The 12646-nt window shown below is 45.8% G+C and overlaps 1 protein-coding gene across 12 annotated transcripts in view; it reads right to left on the bottom strand.

Moving 5' to 3' along the window:
* TENM4 (teneurin transmembrane protein 4) overlaps window positions 1-12646 on the bottom strand; it is a 720654-nt gene that overhangs the window by 178697 nt on the left and 529311 nt on the right. For all 12 annotated transcript variants that reach the window (XM_084773614.1, XM_084773618.1, XM_084773619.1 and 9 more), the window contains one exon: window positions 3022-3192. In XM_084773614.1, the coding sequence (XP_084629740.1) occupies window positions 3022-3192 (171 nt within the window). The remainder of the gene's footprint in view (window positions 1-3021; window positions 3193-12646) is intronic.

Below are 12646 nucleotides of genomic sequence, written 5' to 3'. Positions count from 1 at the left end.
GGCAATTTTTATTACGTTGCGAAAAGAAAGCGCTACCCCTAGCCCACCAAGTCAACCATCAGAAATGCTTGTTTATTTAGCGATCTCCCCCTTCCCCATTAATACAAACACAGGATCATGTGGTGCTGCTTGAGGAAGCGGCAACATTTGGTTTCTATCCCATGATGACCCTGAAATGCTTACGGCCACTTTGAAAAATACAGTATCATAATTGATGTTTGATATTATTCTCACAGACATGACAAACACAGCAGTGGGATTATCAGATATTTAATTTATATAACTTAAAAGACATACATTTAAGTACTTTTTCAAATACTTAGGAGGACCTGTGAGGGTGAGGGTAAATGTTAATTAGGATACATCTCTAGGATCTTAATCTCTGAAGTGGAATGACCCTGGACTAAGTAGACAAGATGAAGTTGACCAGTTGGACCGGTGAACACTGTAGATGAGTGGCCCCTCCCTGCCGGGATGTGAAAAGAGCCATCGTCACCCTTGTTCTACAGATGAGAAAACTAAGGCCAAAGAGATGAAGTAACTAGTATGAGTTAACAGAACAAATGAAATGCTGGCTTTCGAACCACATCTTGGGTTGTGTGCCTCCAAGGCACGTTCACACTCCTGCCTCCCCCTTCCTTCTTAATCACCTCATGCTACTTCTCCCGTTGTCATGATGCAGGGACACTAATCTTAATTCTGTAATCAATTCTTTCCCCTGATACCATCGGAAGGGACCAGAAATGTGTCCTCACAGTAGGGTTAAAAAACTCACTGTTGAGATAAAGTCTAAAGAAGCAGAGTTGTTTCATCATGATTAAAAACAGAAACTGAGTAGACGTTGGTTTGACTGGGGTGGAGGAGAACCATGTGATCTCCCATAGACTATAGAAGCTTTCTTTTCTGTTTTTTCAGGCACGTGCATTTTTTTCCCTTACAGTAATTACTCCTGATGCTGACTGTTTTTCAGTACTGCCCTCCATTTAAGGGGTTTATAAGCAAGATTTCCATTTGCATCAGTAATGACAGATAATCCCTTTAAGCAAAAATACTCCAATTAAAATAAGCCAATAAGGCAGTGTAATTTTATGTTGTCTCTTATCTACACCTCCTGCTCCTCCGGAAAAACTAAGCAGAGCCCAAACAACCCACAGACTAATTTCATTAGAGCGGAAGATTTCAGATAGACTTAACTCCCGCTGAAGGAATGTCTGTCAGAGATTCATGGTGGGAAGAAACTACACTGGGCTATAGGAAATCCTTTACCAATTCTGTAATGGATAAAGATGGTTTAAGTGTGTTTTCACAGACTGATTTAAAGACAATTGTCCCTTTATGAGCCTTCACTGGTGGCACTAGACAGTATCCACTGGTGTGAACATTGCAAGCCACCAGGACCATGGACAGTGCCACCATGGTGAACCAATCCCTCAAGAGCACCAATTAGCTTTATGATGATTCTTGTACAAATTTCACCTGTAGAACTTGCAAGTTGCAATGCATAACCTAAGGTTCAGTGCTTTTTGAAGGGGAGGAAAGTGACACCTAGATTTGCCTAAGCTTACATCACAATCAGTGGCTCCTAACTCCTCCAGTGGCCCCAATGCCCTATCCCATTATAAAGAAGCATACATTATGCGGTGTTTTAGCTCTTTAAAAGGAAGAGACTTGGCCTTTCCTCTCCAAGCAGTGGGTAAGCATTTTAGAGTCAAATCAAATCTCCTCTTTTCACTTCCTTTAATGTGTGTACAGGTCAACAGTTGACTTTGGACTTGAGGATCATCAATGCGGAGGTCATGAGGAGGTACTTTGAGTAAGCACAAGTTAGCCTTTAAATCAAATCGATAGCTGGAAGGCAAGTCTTTGAAAGGACACAGAGACCCAAAAGGCATGACCCCACAGTTAAGTGAAGCAAGAGGAAACATGGCATGAGCTGTAAATGTAGGAGCCAAGGCCACTTTGCCAAAAGGCGAACACCAGAGAGGCAACACAAATCACAGCAGATGCAGGAGAAGGGGAGGCCCTGTGTCTGAAGGACAACTGGACTGGCCGGGGAGTTTACAGAGCTTTCCAACTTTGGTAAGCCTGAACCATTCTCAGCTGGCAGTGAAAGGAGTTGTATCCATGCCTTGTTCTAAAGACCCTTGAGCAACTCAAAACATGGATCTGTGGATTCCTACTCAAGAATGCCAAACCCAAAACGTCATTACCATCTCTGTCATGGATAGAGCACCCTTGCCTCAGGGTATAACAGGATTTCACATCCATATCATCTTTGAGGTCCTGGTAACCATGGGGTTGGGCCAGGTGGGGAAACTCATGGAGGGAGTAAGAGCCATGAGGTCCCGCACCTGAGCTCATATACTTAATTCTGCCATTCTGTGGGTCAAGTCATTTCATGCAATTTGTGTTTGCACCTAGGTTGGACATAACTAATTACATCTACTTCACAGGGGTTTCTGTGAGGTTTAAGTGTGCAATAAACCGATATTAGTAAGAAGTTTTGATGCAGACACAGTGAGTACACAGTAATTGTTACTATGGCAAATGAGGAAGCTAGGTCAGACATACGAAGTAACTTGCTCCAGGTCCGTGCCTGGGGTAGGTTGATCACCTGAAATGTTTCCATTGAAACATCCAGTCCAAAAGTCTCTTACTAGAACACACTATCCCCTACCCTGTCCCACTCCCACACACACCTTTTGATCCCACGGGGTTCTCCGGAAGGGCTCCCCCTGACCCCACACGAAGATGGATAGCTGCCAATGTGAACACCCCTAAGACATCCTGGGAGGCATGGAGTGGGATGCAGCAGAGCACCGTGGGTCCTGCGGAACCCTGCTCTGGGCTCACATTGACAGGGAGTGGCGATGGAGACACAGGTGGGCTGCAGCCGGCATGACGGACAGAGGATGGAAGAAGCATGAGTGTGAGTCAGGCACGAGATGTGCATGATGGAGGCCTGCTCCGTTCAAAGGCAGACACAGACGACTCACAACACGGACAACGCAGCAACCCTACCTTCTGCGGCTCCTTTGCCTTTCCTGTCAGGGGTCTCTAAGCCAGTGCCCCCTGAGGGATACAGGGAGACGTCCGTTGGCACAGGCCAACTGCTGGCTGTGTCCTCCGTGATCTCATACATCTGCCCCTCCATCGGCTGCAGGTGCCAGTTTAGGCCAAACAGGTGCATGGCTGTGGTGAGCAATGAAAAAAGTCATCTTTTTCTGCTGGAGGTGGTAACGGAACTCCCACGCCACAAGGAAAGGGGGTCTGGGGTGGGGAACACAGACCCTCAGTTCAGCTCAACAACAGGCCCCCGGAGAGTGATCTCTTAGAGTGTCAGGCCCCGCAAGGTGACTCGATACACCGCCGTGATCGAGGTTTAGGCCTTGCCCTTGAGGAGCTCAGAGTCTGGTGATGTTGGGAACAGATCAGGGAAATCAGAGTTTCAAGAAGTCTTGGCTTTTTTCTTCAAAAGATAAATAACGATCTAGAGGGCAGAACTGTAATTGGTATGACAGAGGATTATTTCCTTAATATAAAAGTAACACTCAGAAGTAAGTAAAATCTAATAGTGCAGCAGAAAAGTGGGCATAGACTATGGCCAGAGCAGTTACTGATGGGAACTGCCCAGGGCTTTTAATCATATGAAAAGGCGCTTAACATCACTCACTGCGAAAGAAATCTAAGTCAAACTCTGAAATATTATGTTTCACATATGGTTCGGCAAAGATAAAAAAGGGCTGAAAATATACTATGTTGGCAGAGGATGGGAAGCAAGCGCCCGCACACTTTGCTGGTGTGAGCACAAATTGGTATGTGATAAAAGCGAAACAAATTTAAAATACATTCACCCTTTACCCTGGGATTTCAAGGTCCCAACTCTGGAAATTTCTCCTCCACGTGTACTCACATATCTAATACATGAAGCACGTACAAAGTTACTCGCTACAGCATTAATTTTAATAGCAAAATTTCATAAACTGGTCCATGGATAAGAGGCTAGGTAGGATCGAGCCACACAACACAATAGCACAGATCATAAATAGACTGAGGAAGCTTTTTACGGGTGTTTTTTCTACAACTATAACCTGTGGAAGAATGTGTTTGATATGATACCTTTGGCTTTAAATTGTATGGAGATTCCGGAAGGATACGAAGGACAGTCATAACACGGGGTGCTCCCTGTGAAGGAAGAGTTTGGGCAAGAGTGGGAGGGGGTGTTCTGCACATCTTCATTTTGTACCATGGGCATGTTTTCCTGCTTTAAGAGTATTTTTCCAAAGTAGCAAGCTACTGTCTGAACATACAAGGTTGTGAATTCTGTTTCCAGAAAGATTTGTAATCTAGTGTGGGATTGGTGTATGAGGTTCACTTTTGGAATCAACACTGTTGGTGTCTGGGGTGTGCACAGTGGCAAAGACAACACAAGAAACTCTGCCTTGACCAAGTGGAAGGGGAGAACAAACCCCTAAAAGTTGTCCTCTGATGTCCACTTGAGGGTTGTGGTGTGCATGTGCCAGTACTCACACATTACCACGTTGCATAGACAAAAACCCAAGCCACACCAAAATTCCTCCCATAAAATGAGACAAGACTTGAGCTTAGTGGCCTGCACTCACCACTTCCAGGATGCCCACCCTGGCTTCCACACATGGCTCAAGCTTTTACCTTCCTGGATCTCACACCATGCTATGTCATCTCATTGATGATCCTGTTTTTAAAGGCCCTCTGAGACCCTGGAGTCAGCCAGAACCCACAGTCAAGCAGTGAAGGCAGATGGTTAAGGATGTCCACTCAGAAGGTCACAGCCTAGAGGAGGGGGTGACTGAGAAAGGTGACCACAAAAAGTGCAGGGGGTCTGCAGAGATAGGGAGGTGCATGGGACTATACTTACTATGCACTGTGTGTGTGTGTGTGTGTGTGTGTGTGTGTGTGTGTGTTGACTTGTACACATCATGTCTGATTCTGATGTCAGTTCCATTAAACCAAACTTTGAGAGGATGCACAAATATTAGATCTTGGTAGAAATTAACAAAACAAATCAGAAAGCTAGTTAATATTACAATACTTCCAAGACAATGACTGAGATGTTCTACTCTGTGTCACACATTGTGTTAAAACTAAGCAGAACAATGTCTTCTCTATCTTTCACGCCCACCCTACAAGGTTAAACTTCACAGCCAGATGTTGCCGATGATAAAGTGACGGTAAGGGGACAACTGACATGTGCAAGGCTAGGTGGAGAGGCAGAGTCTGGTCTAGAACCCACATCTGCCCAGATCTGAAAACTCATAACCCGAGCTTTTCTTCTGTGGAGCTCAGGCTCCACCCACACAGCCGTTACCTCTTATCAGCTCTATCTCACAAGGTGGGCACATGAAGACATCCCTTCCTGGCCATTGGACAGACTCCAGGGGCTAAAACACAGGACTCTTCCACCTGAAGCACCAGGCTGTTGTGTCATGGATAAGTTCATGGATGGTGGATTTGAAGACCTACAGCAACCTTTCAGCCACAAAACATGGTAGAGGCACCTGGCACACACAGCACATTCTTGTGACTTCAGGCCATATTCAAATCATGCTTGATTTAGCCAGGAGGTTGCATTTTGTTGATGGGAAAAATGACTCTTCACTTTTGTTTTGGTTTCTGTCATATGGAACCTGAGGTAAGAAAATATCCTGAACCCTAAGTGCTGTTTGCTAGTTGCAGTATCTTATCTGAGAAATGGGGAAAACACATTTGGTCAGGGTTTTTTTTAATGACTGAAACAGTGGGGTGCCGTGTAAGAAGAGTACTGCATCAGAGGTGTATGCCATGTCAGTGGGGTAGTACATAGGTGGTAATGTGGGAGGCGTAACATGTCAGGGGAATATAGCATGCAAGACCGGTACTGAGTCAGAGAGGTGTATTCCATGTCACTGAGGTACTGTACAAGTGGTCTACCATGTCATTGGGGTAGCATATCAAGATGGTGCCATGTAAGAGAGATACCATGGCAGACAGGTGCCAAGTCAATGGAGTACCATGTCATAAGGGTGCAATGTGATTAGTGTATCACACCATCAGTGGGATATGATGTGCCAAGGTACTTTGACAAGTGTACGTAATTGCTGTATTTTCCCAGGCATAAGATTTGTGCTGGTGATAACAACAGTGATGATGACAATGGCAGTTCCCACTGACTGAGCAACTTTATAGTCAAGGATACTTACTGTGCGAGGTGCTTTACCCTGCTTTCCACTCCTGAGTAGTGGTAACAATAAAGAGGCAGTTAGCTTGCCTGCAAGGAGGGAAACTGCTATTTCCTAGGTTGAATTAGCTCACATTTCTACTTACCTTCCTACTGTTTTAATCTATATATTGGCAACTCCGAGGTAATGGAGAACTTCCTTGAACTACACACAACTCAGATGTACACCGTTAAATGAGCACTGCTTCTTCCCCCATTAAAGTCAATTATCTTATCTAAGAGTGCCAAGTGCTGTCTTGTTAAAAGGTCACTCGAATTAACTAATTCCAGAATGAATACAATGCTCACAGCTCTGTGAAAAGAAACATTTTTATTGTCAGAGCTTTCTCTAAAATTTAAGAAGATACAAAAGCAAGCCTTTCCTTAAAAAAAAAAAAATCAAACCAACTGCTGGGGCAGGGTTTGGGAGGGTGGAAGGGCAGAGTTTTAGAGACGAATCTGATTCCCAGGTCCAGGGTCCCAGGGGACATTAATAGGGCAAGTCAGTCTGTAGTTCAGGCGAGGGGCCTGGAAGATGACAGGTGGCCCTTCCATCTCATCCTCTCTATTCTGACAGGTACTTTCTGTGGCCTGTAGAAGAGGCCCCTCTGAAAGCAAAACTCCATTTGAAACTCACATGACTGATTCCCCACACTCCCCAGGCCATCCTGAAATGACAGTGGAAGATGGAGACAGGGAAGGACCAAAGCCATCAGCATGGAGCTCAGCGATCCCTTGTTGCTACTTCACTACTAACCTACCAGGCAAGAGGTGCCCCCTGGTGTTATAGTGGCAAGTCTGCACAGGGGCAACCAACCACTTTCTGACTGGAATTCAGGCCCCATAGTCAGGATCGAATTCACATCCGGCACTATAAACCCCATGAGAGCTGGAGGTCTAAGGAGGACATAGGCCTTAGTTGGGAAAGCACTGATGTGCTGTCAAATTGCCTTCTGAAGAGTTATGCCTAATCCCCATAGATTAGTGCTGCCGCAAGCTTTGGTCAGAGACACTTCTTTAAACTATGCATAGCAGTAACTGCAGACTCCTAAGTAGCCAGAATGCTAAGAGTAAGTAACTGTTGGATGTTCAACAACACAAGAGATATTTTTATCACCCTCTCCAAGGTGACAAAAACACAAGAGCCTGAGGATTGGGTAGAATATTGTAGAATGCTATCGTCTGGTCGTGCTATGACCTTGAACTCACACTCCTGAATTCACAGCTGCTATGATTATCTGCACAAGATGGAGCCTATCAACATCCTATCATGGATGGGGGGAGGGCTTTCTCGGGCTTTGTTCACTCCTCAAGATCTATAGCCAACTAATGGTTGCTGGTGGAGCGAGAGACATTTTCTGCTGTGGTAGAGCCACTGGTAAGGTGCCCATGTTTCTGTAAGTGACCTCTCACCATATGTATGCAAACCTAATGAAACTATTTAGGTCACAAGTTAAACACAAAACAAAACAAAAAGACATGAAAGTCAAAAGGAAAACTAGTTAGGAAAAGGAAGGTGAACAGTGGGAGGTGGGAAGGACCCAGTAGAGAGCAACAAAGGGCAAATATGGTCAAGATACAATCTACGCATGTGTGAAAATGTTGCCTGTTATCATGCATGGTTAGTGCATGCTAATAAAAACCATTGGAATCATTGGAACATGAGAATTACAGACATGGGATTTGAGGAGGCAGAGGACCAGTAAACAATAGCACCTTGAAGCCAGAATGAAGAGAACCTTTGCCTGCCAGCCAGGGTCCCACATAGAAGTCATGCTAAGACACCCTAAACTCTGTCGCCATACTGTCTGGCAGGTGGTGAGTTCTACAGTCTTGGGTAAAGAGAGAAGAAGAGAAATAGTTTGCCCTGATTGGTTCTCTCCAAAGGACGGATGGGGACACACACACACACACACACACACACACACACACACACACACACACACACACATACACACACACGAACACACATGCATGAACACACACACCACAAGTGCAATCAGGAATTTCATCCTTGGAATCCATAAACTGCAGCCACAACCCAACCCATGACAGCCATTCAAGTGACAACAGGATCGTTTCAAGTGTGCTCCACAGCCAACACCTTGAGCATGTCACTCAGCCTCATGCTCATGCAGAAGGGAGAACAGGAAACATTAGGGAAGAATGTATTGAAGATAAAAGAAACGAGATAAATCTACCCACAAAATAAAGGCTGAAATTAGAGTAGGGGACCAGGGGCTGATGAAGCCACTGAATAGTCTCTACAGGGAATACAGTATCCCTTCTTTGAAGCTGTATAAAGCAGCCAACAGTATTGGTCATATGTTCTGGAAGCAACCATGGATCAGAAGTAATCAAAAGAGAAGCTAAAATTATAAATGATTCTCCCCAGCTTGCTGAGGATGGACCAGGCCATTCAAACAAGATAAATTATTTATTGTAGCCTTCATTCTCTGAAGAAGGATGGGTAACCACCCTCCAAGGTACCTCACAGGATTATCTAAATTATACCAGCACCATATATTTTTAACTAAGGTGCAAATCCCTGCTCAAGTATATTGAGGGTGACCTAGATAAGAAACTTGGTTTTCCCATTAGACTACTTGTAATTCAATGAAAAGGTGACAAGATGCTTGAAGAGTTCAGAGAGAGGCTGTGGAGAAGTAGCAGGGTTCACAGGATCACCCACATTGAAATGTTAATGATTTCTAAAAGCCAAGAGCCAGGGTAGGAAAGTTCAGTCGCCCCAGCTCTGGTCCATCTGATCCTGGGGCTGACATTTTCCTGTCGCCTTTTCCTGCCCAGTGAGACATGAGAGATGGCTCAGAAAGTGCAAGCTTTGTCCTGACATTTGGAAAAAAAAAGGCTCCATTGATGTTCAGACACACTGAAGGCAGCCTAGCACCCAACCCAGACAAGGCAGTTAACAAAGCCATTAAACCAGCCAGAACTCGGGAGTTTCTGCCGTCACAAGGTAGAGGAAAAAGGGGATGCGCAGGAACCCACTTGCATTTGCTCTGGAGTAGCTCCGGGGAGTGAGCAGAGATGGTTGTAACTGTGAAGAACTGTTGGTCCAAGTGGCATTTGGTGTTTTGGTGTGTCTGTGCATCACTTGCATACCTGGTGCTATCAGAGGTCATGAAAAGGCATCAGATGCCCTGGGCCTGGAGTTACAGATCATTGTAAGCTTTAATGTAGGTTCTGTAAATCCAACCTCAGGCCTCTGGAGGAGCAGGCCAGTGTCCTCTAGGCTCATCAAGTGGCATTTTTATGGTCACATGGCTGGCTACCCACTTGTCTGTTTCAGTACTCAAGATTAGTGATTTTTGTTTGTTTAAATAAGGCACTTGTATACGATTGAGGTCACTAGAGTGTTCTGACTTATGGTCTTCCAAGGACGGGGAAGATGACAATATCAATACAAAGCAAGAGTCCGTGAAAAGGCCACAGCTGTGCTGAAGGTCCTGCAGATCAACTGAACAGAATTTCAGGATTGTGGGATGCTGTAGACCTAGGGCCATAATTATCTTGGGCTGTCTTCAGTCTCCTTAATAGTCACTTATTACTAGCTGCTATGAGTGATTTACTGCCCTTTCAGCTATCTGGTAAACCTTTGGAACGTAGTACCTTAATCAGACCACTGGCTTCCTCCAGCACCAAAGCTAAGTTATCAGAAAGCATCTTCGGCATAGCAAATTACCATGCTTTGCTGTAACCTGCCTGCTGTCTCCACCAAAGTATCTGACAAATGAATTGCTTAATGACTTCCGTTTGTTTGGTGGCTATAAAGATTTTACTTCACAGCATTCAGAGTGGAACATGTCTCTAAAGTCATCTAAATCTTTTTCCCAGGTCATGGTCACCATATTTGGCTCAGGACAAACTACTTCTTACTGCTACTTTGCAGCAGCACCAATAATGACAGAAAAGACAAGACCACACAATGATAACAGCAGCTTTTCCCCTCTCAGTCCACAGCCCTGCTTTTTCTTTTACCACACTCAAAAGTTCTGACCAAGAGCCCAGGGACACAGAGATGTGCATGGCAATATAACAGGAGAGGAACCAGAAGTAGCCTGGACGCTTGACACAGGGGACTGGCTAAGGGACTGGCATTGTCTGCATGGCAACCACGATAACAAACATTTATCATAACCAAGATGAAGAAGATGTTTAAGATATAGTGTTGTAGAGGGGAGCAAGGCATAAAACTTCGTGGGTTTTTTTTTCCAGGCTGTGTTTCTGTATGTACCTCTGTATATGCGTAAAAATTTCAACAAAGAAATAGGACACCATGCTTTGAGTCGGGGTGTTGGGCTTGTGGGTACATTGCGTTCTCTGGTTTCCAGATGTATGTTAGTGCAGTTTACGTATAAAGAAGTTCTGTAGCTAAATCTCAGGCTAGATAGGTCTGAGGGTAATGGAGCAGAGGGAGGAGGCCCTTATAAACCAGGGGTCAGACTCTACACAAGGGGAGCCATAGCGGGTTATCAGGGTAGCGTGGAGGCTCAGAAGGCCCTGTGACCTCCAAAGGCACACAGGTAAGTGAGGAGCCACACATGAATCCAGATCTCGGTGGCTTCAAAGAGGAGTACCTCAGTTATCCCCCTTAGGATGAGTTACAATGGCTAAAATTAAATAAAAACAAAACAAAACCGACTCAGTGTAAAGCTGTACTGTGAGCGCAGCTAGCGTTGTTCTTTGGGATGCGTCAGGAGGCTTTTCTTTTTATACCCAGACTGTCCTAAGCAAAACCACGTGCATGCCAGATTGTAGCCAAGTACAGAGTGGGGCGGAGTCTGCCCAATGCATAGAGCACGGTCATTTACTGGTGTCCTGACTTGGGGCAAAGGTCTTAACCTAGCTTACTCTCAGCTTCCTCCTCTTCAAAATGAAGCTTACTTATAACACCCAGCCCAAAGGATCAAGTGAGAATTCACGGAATCATCTCCCAGTGGAGCCTGGCACATAGTAAGAGCTTGATAAAGGGCAGCCGTCATAACCACGGCCGCTTGATATCTTGCTGCCCTTAGCTCCTGTGCTTACTGAGAAATTAAGCCAGCTCCGTTGCATGCTCTGTTTTTCTTTCTTTCTCTGTACTCCTCATGACTCCCTGCCACACCATCTGCGGGTTCCTTTAAGCTGCAGGCACTCTCGTGTTCCCATGAGTTGACAGACTCTGGGCACAGAATGAGAGTTATTTGTCCAACAGATAAAACAGCTTTTAAGTGTAGAATCGCTATAAAGCAGCTTGACAGGATCCCACCAGTGGCTACGTGGGGCTAATTTTAAATCAAGTAAATATACTGCCTTCCCTCCTGTCTCTGGCTAGAGTGTGGCTGCAGAAGTCGGGGCTGCAGTCCCTTGCTCACAGCTGCGCTGTTTCTGGATGGGCTCTGGCACCATGGGTCATTATTCTGCACTGGGTAGCACTGGGGAGAAGGCCACTTTTGTGTGGCAAATATGTGAGCCCGTGGTCAATATGATTGCCATTTAACTGGAAGGCACAGAGAAACAGTGAGAGGCAGGCAAGCTGAAGATAAAGGGAAACAGGGTTTTAATTGTGCAGAATTCTTACTGCAGCAATGGACTAAGAAAGCTCTTCCCCTGCCCCCCTGCCCCCCCACCCCGCAGCAGGCTCTACCAAGACCTCTTCCATGCTTTCCTAACATAGAGGCTGGTCTGCTCTCTCCACACTGCCACCCTGCCCCAGCCTCATCATCTGGCTTTCCCTTGCCAGTTACCAACACTGTTGATTCTACAGTGGAGCAACGTCAATGACGTATGGCTATGGTCAGCGTGGCCTCTGTGGCCAAGGACATACAGCGGCTTTTCCAGTGGTGATGCTCTCGGGGTGTGGGGTAACTTCCCTTTCTGCAGCTGATGTTTCCTTATCCATAAGATGGTGGACCCAGTACCTACCTTCAAGAGCTAGAAAGGTACTGAAGTGGGCTCGGTGCGCACCGCAGTGTGCTTAGCAGAACCCTGACTGCTTCTGTGTTGTTATCAGGGTTTGTGATGAAAAGTAAAACAAGGCCTATGAGGACTTGGGGAGTTACGAGGCCTAAGACGTTGTTTTAGGGTGGGGAAAGGTTGCTTTGGAGACCCACTGGCCCCTTCAAAGATCAGCCGGGGAGACTCAGGCTTGGCCAGTGCATTTGTGGAGGGCCCTGGGCAAGAACTGAACCCGTATCTTCAGATGATCGCTTTGAGCTCCTTTAAGTAAAAGACCCTCTTCTAAAATCACAGAGAAAATCCCCCGAGAGCAGGGAGAGCCCCCCCCCCAGGCCAGGCCAAGCTAAGAGAGCACCTCTCTCCCCTCAGGCTGGAGACACCTCCTGTTTGCTCTCTCAGTATTAGCTCCAGAGGTGTGAAGCCCGGTGGACACGGACATCATGAGGAGTGTTA

The sequence above is a fragment of the Acomys minous genome (genome assembly GCF_964271855.1).
Source record: "Acomys minous genome assembly, chromosome: 2".
In the NCBI taxonomy this organism is placed as follows: Eukaryota; Metazoa; Chordata; class Mammalia; order Rodentia; family Muridae; genus Acomys; species Acomys minous.
The sequence above is the reverse complement of the archived record's forward strand: the minus strand, read 5'-3'. Positions and strand labels throughout refer to the sequence as shown.